This window comes from Otolemur garnettii, unplaced genomic scaffold (assembly GCF_000181295.1).
Source record: "Otolemur garnettii isolate 467f Iridium unplaced genomic scaffold, OtoGar3 scaffold00013, whole genome shotgun sequence".
Lineage (NCBI taxonomy): Eukaryota > Metazoa > Chordata > Mammalia > Primates > Galagidae > Otolemur > Otolemur garnettii.
This window is the reverse complement of record NW_003852408.1, coordinates 28,199,092-28,212,056: the sequence shown is the minus strand read 5'-3', so window position 1 is coordinate 28,212,056 and position 12,965 is coordinate 28,199,092. Positions and strand designations below refer to the sequence as shown.

General features: G+C 38.8%; 1 protein-coding gene across 1 annotated transcript in view; it reads right to left on the bottom strand.

The window, feature by feature from the left end:
• The window catches only part of ICA1L (islet cell autoantigen 1 like), a 55,915-nt gene extending 45,381 nt beyond the window's left edge, over positions 1 to 10,534 (bottom strand). The window contains exon 1 of the mRNA XM_003785119.3: positions 10,529 to 10,534. Within this exon, the coding sequence (XP_003785167.1) occupies positions 10,529 to 10,534 (6 nt within the window). The remainder of the gene's footprint in view (positions 1 to 10,528) is intronic.
• Positions 10,535 to 12,965: the final 2,431 nt, after the last annotated feature.

Below are 12,965 nucleotides of genomic sequence, written 5' to 3'. Positions count from 1 at the left end.
AGCTGGGACTACAGGCATCCACCACAATGCCTGGCTATTTTTAGAGATGAGGTCTTGCTCTGGCTCCGGCTGGTCTCAAACTTGTGAGCTCAGGCAATCCACCTGCCTCAGCCTCCCATAGTGCTAGGATTATAGGTGTGAGCCACCATGCCTGGCCCCTATTATTGATTTCTATCTTCATACTATTGTAGTTGGAAAAGATATTTGATATAATTAAATCTTATTAAATTTGTTAAGACTTATTTTGTGGCCTAAGATTGATCTATCCTGGATAGTGTTCCATGTTCACTTAAGAAAAACACGTTTTCATAGCTGGGTGTTGTGACAGGCACCTGTAATCCCAGCTACTCAGGAGGCTGAGGCAAGAGAATTGCCTAAGCCCAGGAGTTGGAGGTTGCTGTGAGCTGTGTGATGCTATGGCACTCTACCGAGGGCGATAAAGACTCTGTCTTTACAAAAAAAAAAAGAAAAAAGAAAAAAAAACCATGTTTTCAGCTGCTATTGAATAGAATATTCTGCATGTCTGTTAGTTACATTTGGTCTAAATTATAGTTTATTAAAAATAAAATAATAAAAAGTTCAATTCCAATGTTTCTTTCTTTTTTTCTTTGAGACAGAATCTCACTCTGTTGCCCTCAGTAGAGTGCTGTGGCATCACAGCTCACAGTAACCTCCAGCTCTTGGGCTTAGGTGATTCTCTTGCCCCAGCCTCCCAAGTAGCTTGGACTACAGGTGCCCATCACAACACCCAGCTATTTTTTTGTTGCAGTTTGGCCTAGGCTGGGTTCAAACCCACCACCCTCAGTATATGGGACCAGTGTCCTACTCACTAAGTCACAGGCACTGCCCCAATGTTTCTTTATTGAATGTGTCTGATTTGTCCATTGTTGAAAAGGGGTGTGTTAAAGACCCCTACTATTATTATATTGATGTCTCTCTTCAGATCTATTAATATTTGCTTTATATACATGTTTAGATTTTCTACTATTGGCCAAATATGTATTTTGAAATTATTATATCTTCTTAATCCCTTTGTCATTAATATAATGACCTTCTTTGTCTCATTTTACAGTATTTTGAGATAAAGTCTTTTATCTGATATAATTTTATCTATCCCCACTCTCTTAGGTTTCCATTTGCATAGCATATCTTGTTCCTTCCTTTCCCTTTTAATCTATGCATGTCTTTAAGAGTGAAGTGAGTCTCTGATAGATAACATATAGTTGCATCTCTCCTTGTTGTTTTGTTTTTTATCCATTTGGCCACTCTATGCCTATTGATTGAACAACTTAATCCATTATATTCAAAGTAATTATTATTATATATTATATTACATTATATTATCATTATATTAATTATATTCAAGGACTTAGTACTGTCATTTTGGTAATTGTTTTCTGGTTGTTTTATAGATCCTTTGTTTTTTTTCCTTTTCTGCCTTCTTCCTTTGTGAGTAGATGGTTTTCTCTACTGGTATGCTTTGATTCCTCACTTTTAATCTTTCTTTTTTTTTGAGATGGAGTCTCACTTTCTTGTCCTTGGTAGAGTGCTGTGGCATCATAGCTCATAGCAACCTCAAACTCTTAGGCTTAAGCCATTCTCTTATCTCAGCCTCCCAAGTTGCTGGGACTACAGGCACTTGCCACAGTGCCCAGATATTTTTTTGTTTGTTTCAATTGTCATTGTTGTTTAGCTGGCCCAGGCTGGGTTAGAACCCTCCAGCTTGGGTATATGCGGCTGGCACCCTTCCCACTGAACTATGGGCACTGCCCACTTTTAATCTTTTATCTACTACAGATACTACTACTACTACAGAAAGTTTTTGCTTTCTGACTATCATGAAGCTTACATAAAACATAACATTTCAAGCTAACAACTTAACTTTGATTCCATAGAATAATGCTATACTTTTACTCCACCCTGTTCCCATACTTTATGTTTTTATGGTACAGTTTATATTCTTATATCATACAAATTATTGTAGCTATTATTTGTAATAGTATTGATCTTTAACATTCATAAATAAAGGTATAGGTTATTTAACTCCACTGTTATAGTATTAGAGTATTCTGAATTTGTGTACTTTTGTCAGTGAGTTTTATAGTTTTAGATAATTTTGTGTTACTTATTAGCATCCTTTTCTCTCAGCTTGAAGAACTCCCATTAGCATTCTTATAAGACAAGTCTAGTGGTGATGAACTCCCTCAACTTTTGTTTGGGAAAGTCTTTACCTCTTCTTAATTTCTGAAAGATAGCTTTGCCAAGTATAGTATTCTTGGATGGCAGGGGATTTTTTGTTTGTTTTTTACTTCAGCACATTTATCATCCTACCCTCTCCTGGCCTTTAGGGTTTCTGCTAAGAAATCCACTGTTAGCCTTAACTGAAACTCTTCTATATATGATTTGTTTCTTTTATCCTGTTGCTTTTAGTATTCTTTGTCTTTGGTTTGTTTTTTTGTTTTTTGAGGCAGAGCCTCAAGCTGTCACCCTGGGTAGAGTGTTGTGGCATCACAGCTCACAGCAACCTCCAACTCCTGGGCTCAAGCGAGTCTCTTGCCTCAGCCTCCCACATAGCTGGGACCACAGGCACCCGCCACGATGCCTGGCTATTTTTTGGTTGCAGCCGTCATTGTTGTTTGGCAGGCCCAGGCTGGATTCGAACCTGCCACCTGAGGTGTATGTGGCTGGCACCTTAGCCACTTGAGCCACAGGCACCAAGCCATCTTTGTCTTTGGTTTTTGACAGGTTAATTATATATTACTATAGTATTTGGATTGAATCTGATTGGAGACCTTTGATCCTCCTGGATATCATCTCTTTCCTCAGATTTAGAAAATTTTCTATTATTTCTTTACGCTTTCTACCCCTTTCTCTTCTATTTCTTAAACTCTAATAATTAGAATATTAGCTCTTTTGAGCAAATCTTGTAATCTTTAAATATTGTAAACTTTCTTCATTATTTTTCTCTGGCTATGTATTTTCTCTATCCTGTCTTCAAATTCACAGATATTTTTTCTCTGCTTGATCAGTTCTGCTACTGATACTCTATTGCCTTTTTTCATTTCATTCATTGTATTTTCCAGCTTCAAAATTTGTTTTAAAAATAATTTCAATGTGTTAAATTTCTTATTTTAGTCATTTTTCATTATCCTGATTTCACTGAATTGTTTTTCTGTATTTTATTAAAATTCATTGAGCTCCCTTGTAACAGGTATTTTAAATTCTCATAGGGTCATCTACTGAGAATTCATCTACTGCAGGCTCATAGGGTCATCTACTGAGAGATTATTATGTTGTTTTGGTAGTGTTATGTCTGCTTCATTTTTCTTATTTATTTATGACAGAGTCTCACTTTGTCGCCCTCGGTAGGTGCCCTGGCATCATAGTTCACAGCAACCTCAAACTCTTAGGCTCAAGCAATTCTCTTGCCTCAGCCTCCTTAGTAGTTGGGACTATAGGCACCTGCCACAATGTCCAGCTATTTTTAGAGACCGAGTCTTGCTCTGTCTCAGGCTGGTTTTGAACATGTAAGCTCAGGCAATCTACCTGCCTGAGCTTCCCAGAGTGCATATTTCTTTTCTTTTTTTTGCTCCTTTTTTTTTTCCTTGAAACACAGTCTCACTCAGTTACCCAGGCCAGCATGCTGGGGTGTTAGCCAGCTCACAGCTACCTCAAATTCCTGGAATTCAAATCCTCCCACCTTAGCCTCCTGAGTAGAAGAGACTATAGGCACCTGCCACAACACCCATCCAATTCTTCTATTTTTAGTAGAGATAGAGTCTCATTCTTGCTCAGACTGGTCCAAACTCCTGAGCTCAAGGAATCCTCCTGCCCCAGCCTCCCAGAGTGTTAGGATTATAGGCATAAGCTATTACACTAGGCCAAGGTTTTTCATATCTCTTGTTATCTTACGTTGATACTTGTGCATTTGGTGGAGCAATTACCTTCTGTAAGCTTTATGGGCTTAGTTTCACTGTGGAAAGGCTTTCCCCTGTGGTAGTGAGGGGCACAATGGTTCTGGTACCAGTGAGGGTGCCAGTGGTGTAATCTCTATACAGCTCTGTTACCTGAGTATAGTGCTGATGAAAATTGCAGTAATCCATAGCAGCCAATGTAGAATTTGTGGCAAAGGTTGTTGGTGGCAATGACTGCTGGGTTCCCTCCAATCTATTTTTCTCACACCAACTAAACTGTGAAAGGATCCCTTTTACCACTGTTGCCTGATGAGTAGCACCCATGGGTGCTCTGAGTTCCCAGGGAGCAATGGCACTGGTGCCTAGGATGCAGGAATCCTTACTGCTCTGGGTGAGAATAGAATACAAAATGCTTGTGAAGCAGCTAGGGGAGCTAAGAATGAGAGCACTGGTGGGCACAGTGGTAGAGTGTATTTAGGGTTGAGATGGGCCCAAGATCTTTAAGCAGGCTGAGCTGCAGCCCAGAGTGAAGCCACATGCAGCAAGCACTCCTTCAGGGCCCGGAGTGTAAACTCTTTAGTTATATACTTTTGCCAAATGGATATGATATAAAATTTCTAACTTTCTGGAAAGTCCTTCTGTCTCTTTCTAGTCAGTCCTTACCCTATCAGAAGCTGTTAGTGTTTTGATTTTTTTATCTTAGTTTTTACTAGTTAGTTCTTTTTTTTTTTTTTTTTTTTTTTTTTTTTTTTTTTGCAGTTTTTGGCCAGGGCTAGGTTTAAACCTGCCACCTCCAGCATATGGGGCTGGCGCCCCACTCCTTTAAGCCATAGGCACCACCCTAGTTAGTTCATTTTTTAAATTGTGGAATAGTATTCCACTGGATGACTGTATCTCTGTATGTTTCCAGTTTTTGGCTATTATAAATAAAAGCTATAATAAACATGTCTATAAGAAATTGCTTCAGGTCTAAGCAGCTCTGCTAAAATAAATTGCTTTTTACATTTTCATTAGAAATGTATGAGCAATATCTTTACCAACATTTAAATTTTGCAGTCTTTTCAGTTTTACCCATTCTAATCATTGTATAGTGGTATTTCCTTGTGTCTTTAATGTGCATTTCACTGATGACAAGCACTTTTTCATGTGCTGACTGACTATTTGTGTACCCTATATTGCAAAGTATAAGTCTTTTGCTTGTGCTAACACTGAGTTGTCTTTTTACTATTGAGTTATAGAGTTCTGAGATTTTGACTGGGATGGCTCTGAATCCATAGATCAATCTGGAGAGTAATGGCACCTTAACAATGTTAAGTCTTTTTTTTTTTCTTTTGAGACAGAGCCTCAAGCTATCCCCCTGGGTAGAGTGCTGTGGCATCACAGCTCACAGCAACCTCCAACTCCTGGGCTCAAGTGAGTCTCCTGCCTCAGCCTCCCAAGTAGCTGGGACCACAGGCACTCACCACAATGCCCAGCTATTTTTTGGTTGCAGCTGTAATTGTTGTTTGGCGGGTCCAGGCTGGATTCAAACCTACCACCTTAGGTGTATGTGGCTGGTGCCTTAGCCACTTGAGCCGCAGGCACTGAGCCAATGTTAAGTCTTTTAATCCATGAATATCACATATATCTTACTTGGGTCTTTCAATCTTTGAACAGTTTTTAGAGTTTTTAATATAGAGTATCCACACATCTTTTGTTAAACTTATTACTATGTATTTTATGTTTTTTGATGCTACTGTAAATAGCATACTTCCTAGTCTTGCCAAATGCCTTTCATTCTGTATTCCATGCTTTTATTTCTCAAATGTCCCCACCATTGCATAAAATGTTGGGGGTCTCTGAGGAATCCTTTCTCTACACTAGTCTAAACAAATTAAGAAATAAAGGGTGGGGTACAGTGCCCTTAGCTCAGTGGGTAGGGTACCAGATACATACACTTAGGCTGGTGGGTTCAAACCCAGGCTGAGCCAGCTAAAATAGCTTGGTGTTGTGGCAGGTGCCTGTAGTCCCAGCTACTTGGGAGACTGAGGCAGGAGACTCACTTAAGCCCAAGAGTTTGAGGTTGCTGTGAGCTGTGATGCCACGGCACTCTACCCAGGGTGACAGCTTGAGACTCTGTTTCAAAAAAAAAAAAGAAAAAGAAAAAGAAATAAAGAGTGGTAGCTGAAAGCCAAAATATCATTTTTGTTAAGGACTGATCTATTCAATGAAATGAAATGAAGCAATGTTGAATGGGAAAACTTTTAATTTCTACCAGCCTACAGAAATTGAATTCCCAGATGCTTGAATGCCAGGAGCTATTTCTCTTTTTGCTCTGTCACCCAGGCTGGAGTGCAGTGGTAGGATCATAGCTCACCATAACCTCAAACTCCTAAGTACAAATAATCCTTCTGCCTCAGCCTCCAACTACAGGTGTGTACTACACTCAGCTACTTTAAAAAATATTTTTTTTTCTGGCTTGGCGCCATAGCATAGTGGTTATTGCACCAGCCACATGCACCAAGGTTGGCAGGTTCGAACCCGGCCCAGGCCTGCTAAACGACAATGACAACTGCAACAAAAAAATGGCCAGCCATTGTGGCAGGTGCCTATAGTTCCAGCTACTTGGGAAGCTAAGGCAAGAGAATCACTTAAGCCCAGTAGTTTGAGGTTGCTGTGAGCTGTGACGCCATAGCACTCTACCAAGGGAGACACAGTGAGACTCTGCCTCCAAAAAAAAAAATTTTTTTTTTTCCTAGAGACAAGATTTTGCTATATTCTCCAGGCTGATCTCAAACTCCTGGCCTCAAGTGATCCTGCTTCCTCAGCCTCCCAAAGTACTGAGATTACAGGCATTAATCCTTATACCTGGCCAAAGTAACTACTTCTTTATTAAGAGTTTAGTACGTTTGTTCAGCCCTCCTTACCACTTTGTGTTTTATTTTGTTTCTGGTCCACATTTGACATTTGAGAAATATTTATTTCAAGATTCCAAATAAATTGTAATGCCAACTTCAGCAATTTCAAAACATAAGCATAACAGTGTTTTATTATCCAAACATTGTTCTTTTTTTGTGGTTTTGCTTTCCTTCACCCCTAACCTTTGGGTTTTGAATAAGTTTATTTTATTATTTAGCCATGCTATCTTCTTTTTAATGACTACTATAAATTTAGAGCTATTCTTACCATGCCAACTTAAATAGAATTCTCCTCTATTTCTAGTAAAACACAATTTTTAAAGTTTGAATATAGTTAACCACATAGAACACTTTATTCCTTTTTATACTATAAAATATTTAACACGTTGAGCAATCTCCCAATTTGGAATTTAAATCTTACAACAAAATAAAACAAATCAATATTGTCCTAGAGAAGTTTTGTACTCACAATCTCATTACTGTGACATCACTGAAAAGCAGGCAAAACAGACTGATGTAAATATGCAAACTGAAGCACTGAAATCCCTATGAGAAAAATAATCTGTGAAGGCTTTTGCCTAAATATAACACTAGTATTTGATGCAATTAAGAAAATACATTACATGTGTTTGCTGTTTAGTATTATTGTAGTACTGGCTTGGTGCCTGTAACTCAAGTGGCTAAGATGCCAGCCACATACACCAGAGCTGGCAGGATTGAATCTAGCTCAGGCCTACCAAACAACAATGACAACTATAACCAAAAAATAGCCAGGCATTGTGGAGAACCCCTGTAGTCTCAGCTACTTGGGAGGGTGAGGCAAGAGAATCGCCCAAGAGTTGGAGGTTGCTGTAAGCTGTGATGCCACAGCATTCTACCCAGGGTGAAAGCTTGAGACTGTCTCAAAAATATATATATATTAATGTAATACTCCTATTACTCTGGCTCTCAAGCCATGAATCTTCTTACAAACACAATCATCAATCATCAAAGAGTCACAGTTTATAAATGACTCTTTATAAACTGGGAAGAAAAAAACTGGGTGGAGGACTGGTAGGAAACACTGTAAAATGTCGACAATGGCTTTCTCTGCAGTGAAATCATGGATGACAGTTTTTTGTAGTTTCTAAATGTACTATAATTAACATACATAATGAGTTTTTATATAACTATTATTTTTTAAAATGTCTAGTTGATTATTGAGCCCAGGTATATGTTTTTGGTTTCACCTTTTTATGTTTTATTCATCAGTACTATGCAACACTTGGTAAGTCCTTATCTAAAAGTCATTCATTCATTCATTATAAAATATACATTGAGTGCCTAAACTTTATACAGCAATCAGACCTGTCTGAAATAATTAGTAAGTGCAAATAAAAATGTTTGAGAAGTTAGAATAGAAGTTAGAAAGACTATGTATTAAATCACATGTACTTTATTTGTAAAGAAGCTTTTATCCCCCTTTCCTACCAAAAATCTCACAGCTAATAACTAACAGCAATAGGATTAGAATTCAAGTGTACTGGGTACCATGAGTGAAATTTCCTTTGACCTGTATGTTTAAGAAAAACACATTTTTAACAGCATGAGGCAAGGAAATTATCCTAAATATAGGCTGAAGAATAAAAAGGCAGATTGATGATCCGGACAGTAGAATCTATAGAACTTAGTAAATAACAATTTACTCATTTTGTTCCTGAAAAATAAGGGCAATTAGAAGAAATGGCTATCTAAGTAGGAAAATTATATATTTCATCTCTGACATTTTGAGTTTGAAATAAGACACATATGAGTTTACAAAAATATCTAACAGGCAATTAAATCTGTAGTAATAAAGAATGTTTCAAGCTTGCGTCTTTAGTCAGACTATCTATGTTTGAAGCTAAGAACTCTTATTTATTAGCTCTGGGAAATTGTGTGAGTTACACTAATCTGACTTTTAGTTTCCTCATCAGTAAAAGAGGAATAAAATAGGTTGTTATAAATTAATTGAAAAACATATGTAAAGTGCTTAGAATAAAAATTGTTGACACTTGTCCAGTGCCTGTGGCTCAAAGGAGTAGGGCGCCGGCCCCATATACTGGAGATGGTGGGATCAAACCTGGCCCTGGCCAAAAAAAAAACTGAAAAAAAAAATTGCTGGCACTTAAATTAAGAATTCATATCATTTGGGCGGCGCCTGTGGCTCAGTGAGTAGGGCGCCAGCCCCATATACCAAGGGTGGCAGGTTCAAACTCAGCCCTGGCCAAACTGCAACAACAACAAAAATAGCTGGACGTTGTGTTGTGACAGGCGCCTATAGTCCCAGCTACTTGGGAGGCTGAGGCAAAAGAATTGCCTAAGCCCAGGAGTTGGAGGTTGCTGTGAGCTGAGATGCCACAGCACTCTACCGAGGGTGATAAAGTGAGACACTGTCTCTACAAAAAAGAAAAAAAGAAAAGAAATTGTTAAAATTTGAGTGGTAAAATTTGGAGGAGACTTGAGGACAGTAAATCAAATTTAGACCAGTTTCTTACAATGGATTCACGATTATATATTTCATCTCTGACATTTTAAGTTTGAAATAAGACACATATGAGTTTACAAAAATATCTAACAGGCAAAAATATCTAACTTATTAATGGTAAGTTACTGTGGCCAAGTACAGTGGCTTATGCTTGTAACACTTAGGGAGGCTAAGGTGAAAGGATTGCTTGAGGCCAGGAGTTCAAGACCATCCTAAGCAAAAGCAAGATCTCACATTTACCAAACACAGAACAGTTAGCAGGGCATGGTGGCCCATGCCTGTAATCTCTGCTACTTGGGAGGCTGAGGAAGGATGGTTTGAGCCCAGGAGTTGGAAGTAGAAGTGGGTTATGATGATGCCGTTGCACTTTAGCCAGGGTGATAGAAGGAGACCCTACTAAAAAAATAAATACATATTACTAACAGAGAAATATGTGTATATAACAGATACTTAAATCACACCATTGAAATATTAAAATAGGGCTGCACCTGTGGCTCAGTGGGTAGGGTGCCAGCCCCATATACCGAGGGTGGTGGGTTCAAACCTGGCCCCTGCCAAACTGCAACAACAACAACAAAAATAGCTGGGCATTGTGGCAGGTTCTTGTAGTCCAGCTACTTGGGAGTTGAGGCAAGAGAATCGCCTAAGCCCAGGAGTTGGAAGTTGCTATGAGCTGTGATGCCACAGCACTCTACCGAGGGTGATAAAGTGGGGCTATCTCTAAAAAAAAAAAAAAGAAAAGAAAAGAAAAGAAATATTAAAATAAATTTTAGAGATTTTAGAGGTGATTTAGTCTAACTTTTTTTTTTTTTTTTTGAGACAAAGCCTCAAGCTGTCCCCCTGGGTAGAGTGCTGTGGCATCACAGCTCACAGCAACCTCCAACTCTTGGGCTCAAGAGAGTCTCCTGTCTCTGCCTCCCAAGTAGCTGGGACCACAGGTGCCTGCCACAGCACCTGGCTATTTTTTGGTTGCAGCCATCATTGTTGGTTGGCGGGCCCGGGCTGGATTCGAACTCTCCACCTTAGGTGTATGTGGCCGGCGCCTTAGCCACTTGAGCCACAGGCACTGAGCCTAGTCTAACTTTCTATTCTAGTTCAAAAGGGATGGATATTTCCATAAAATGATAGACCAATTAAAAGTTTTTTAGATCTTTATCATAACTGAGATGGTATAAAACAATTTGCTATAAAGAGATTAGAGTATCACTTACCTTCATTTGTCGCAGTCATTCACCATTCAGAGATATTTTTGTTAAATGTGCTTATTAAAGATTTTTTATAAGTAAAGTAAGTTATATTTAAAATTTTGAGACATGTTAAATTGCCAACATTAGACTATTCTTGTTCAATTTATTCTTAGGAATTTTAGTTAGGATGAATTTTTCTTGCATTGTATTTCTAATTATTCATTTTTTGGACATCAATAGGAAAATGGTTTAATTTTGTACATTTTATAATTACCTTATTAAACTATCTTATTCCTTCTAATAGTTTCTTTCTCTCTCTCTTTTTTTTTTGTAGAGACAGAGTTTCACTTTATAGCCCTTGGTAGAGTATTGTGGCGTCACACAGCTCATAGCAACCTCCAACTCCTGGGCTTAGACAATTCTCCTGCTTCAGCCTCCCAAGTAGATGGGACTACAGGTGCCTGCCACAATGCCTGGCATTCTTTTGCCGCAATTTGGCCGGGGCTGAGTTTGAACCCTCCATCCTATGGGGTCAGCCCCCTACCCACTGAGCCACAGGTGCCACCCCCTTCTAATAGTTTCTTAATGGCATATCTTAAGTTTTTCAGGTATCCTATTATATCAATGTCTATAATAATAATTTTACCTCTCCTTTTCAAAAGTATCATGCCTGTTTTTAATCCCACTGTATTGTTTACTATTTCTGGAACAATGCTAAATAACAGACTAGTGGGGAGCTTCCTTGATTTTGTTCTATCTTTGGTGGGAATGCTAATGATGTTTTGCCATTGGCCATGAAGCATCGTACTGGCATTTGTAAATATACATGTGTACCCCCCTTCCCGTTAAGGTAGAGCCATATACTCCTGTTTTGTTTTGTTTTGTTTTGTTTTTGAGACAGAGCCTCAACCTATCCCCCTGGGTAGAGTGCCATGGCATCACGCTCACAGCAACCTCCAACTCCTGGGCTCAAGCGAGTCTCCTGCCTCAGCCTCCCAAGTAGCTGGGACTACAGGCACCTGCCACAACGCCTGGCCATTTTTTGGTTGCAGCCATCATTGTTGTTTGGCGGGCCCGGGCTGGGGATTCGAACCCGCCACCTTAGGTGTATGTGGCTGGCGCCTTAGCCGCTTGAGCCACAGGCGCCGAGCCTTGTTTTGTTTTTTTAAGATAGGCTCTCACTCTGTTGCCTAGGCTGGAGTGCAGCAGCATCATCATAGCTCACTACAACCTCAAATTCCTAGACTCAGGTGATCCTCCTGCTTCCTTTATAGTCAAGTAGCTGGGACTACAGGAGTGTACCACTGCACCTGGTTAATTTTTCTGTTTTTTTTGTAGAGGTGAGGTGTTACTATATTGATCAAACTAGTCTCTAACTCCTGGTCTCAAGCAATCCTACTCCCGAGCCCAAGAGTTTAAGGCTACGGTGAGCTGTGATCATGTCAGTCCATACAGCCTGGGCAAAAGACTGAAACTCTGTCAAAAGAATGAAATAAGAAAGAAGGAAGAAAAAGGAGAAGAAAGGAAAAAAGGTATAAAATCAATTATCTATGCTTCCACTTGAAGAAGTTAAAAAAAGAAGAGCAAGTTAAACCCATTTTATTATTTTTTCAGAAGAAAAAATAAGATTATAAGGTCAGTGGAATAGGAAACAAATCAGAAAGAAAATCAACAAAGTTAAAAGTTGGTTCTCCTGAAAAAATTACTAAAATTTATAAGCTTCTAGCAAGATAGATCAAGAAAGAAAGAAAGGCTTGGTACCCGTAGCTCAGTGAGTAGGGCGCCAGCTATATACACCAAAGGTGGCAGGTTCAAGCCTGGCCCTGGCCTGCTAAAAACAACAACGACAGCAGTTGCAATTAAAAAATGACTGGGCATTGTGGTGAGCGCCTATTGTCCTAGGTACTCAGGAGGCTGAGGCAAGAGAATCCGTTTGAGCCCAAGAGTTTGAGGTTGCTGTGAGCTGTGATGCTATAGCACTCTACCAAGGGTGACATAGTGAGACTCTGTCTCAAAAAAAAAAAAAAATGAAAGAAAGAAAAATGTAAATGAGAACTATCAGGCATACAAGAAGGAAGATTAGTATAGAACCTACAGACATGAAAAGATTGTTAGGAAAAGAAAGATTATTAGAGATATATTATGAACTACTTTATGACAAAAGATTCCACAACTTAAATGAAATTGACAAATTTCTCGAAAAGATGCAGCTTAAAAAAACTAATACAAGGAAATCATCTATATTACTTTATAACCATTTTAAAAATTGAATTTGTAATTTTTTAAATCCCACAGAAAAACTCCAGGCCTGGATGGCTTCACTGGTGAATTTTGTCAAACATTTAAGAAGATATACATCACATTTACATATTCTTTTACAGAGTACAAGGGGAAGTCACAGTTCCCAACTCTTTTTTTTTTTTTTTTTTTTTTGAGACAGACTCTCACTTTTTTGCCTTTA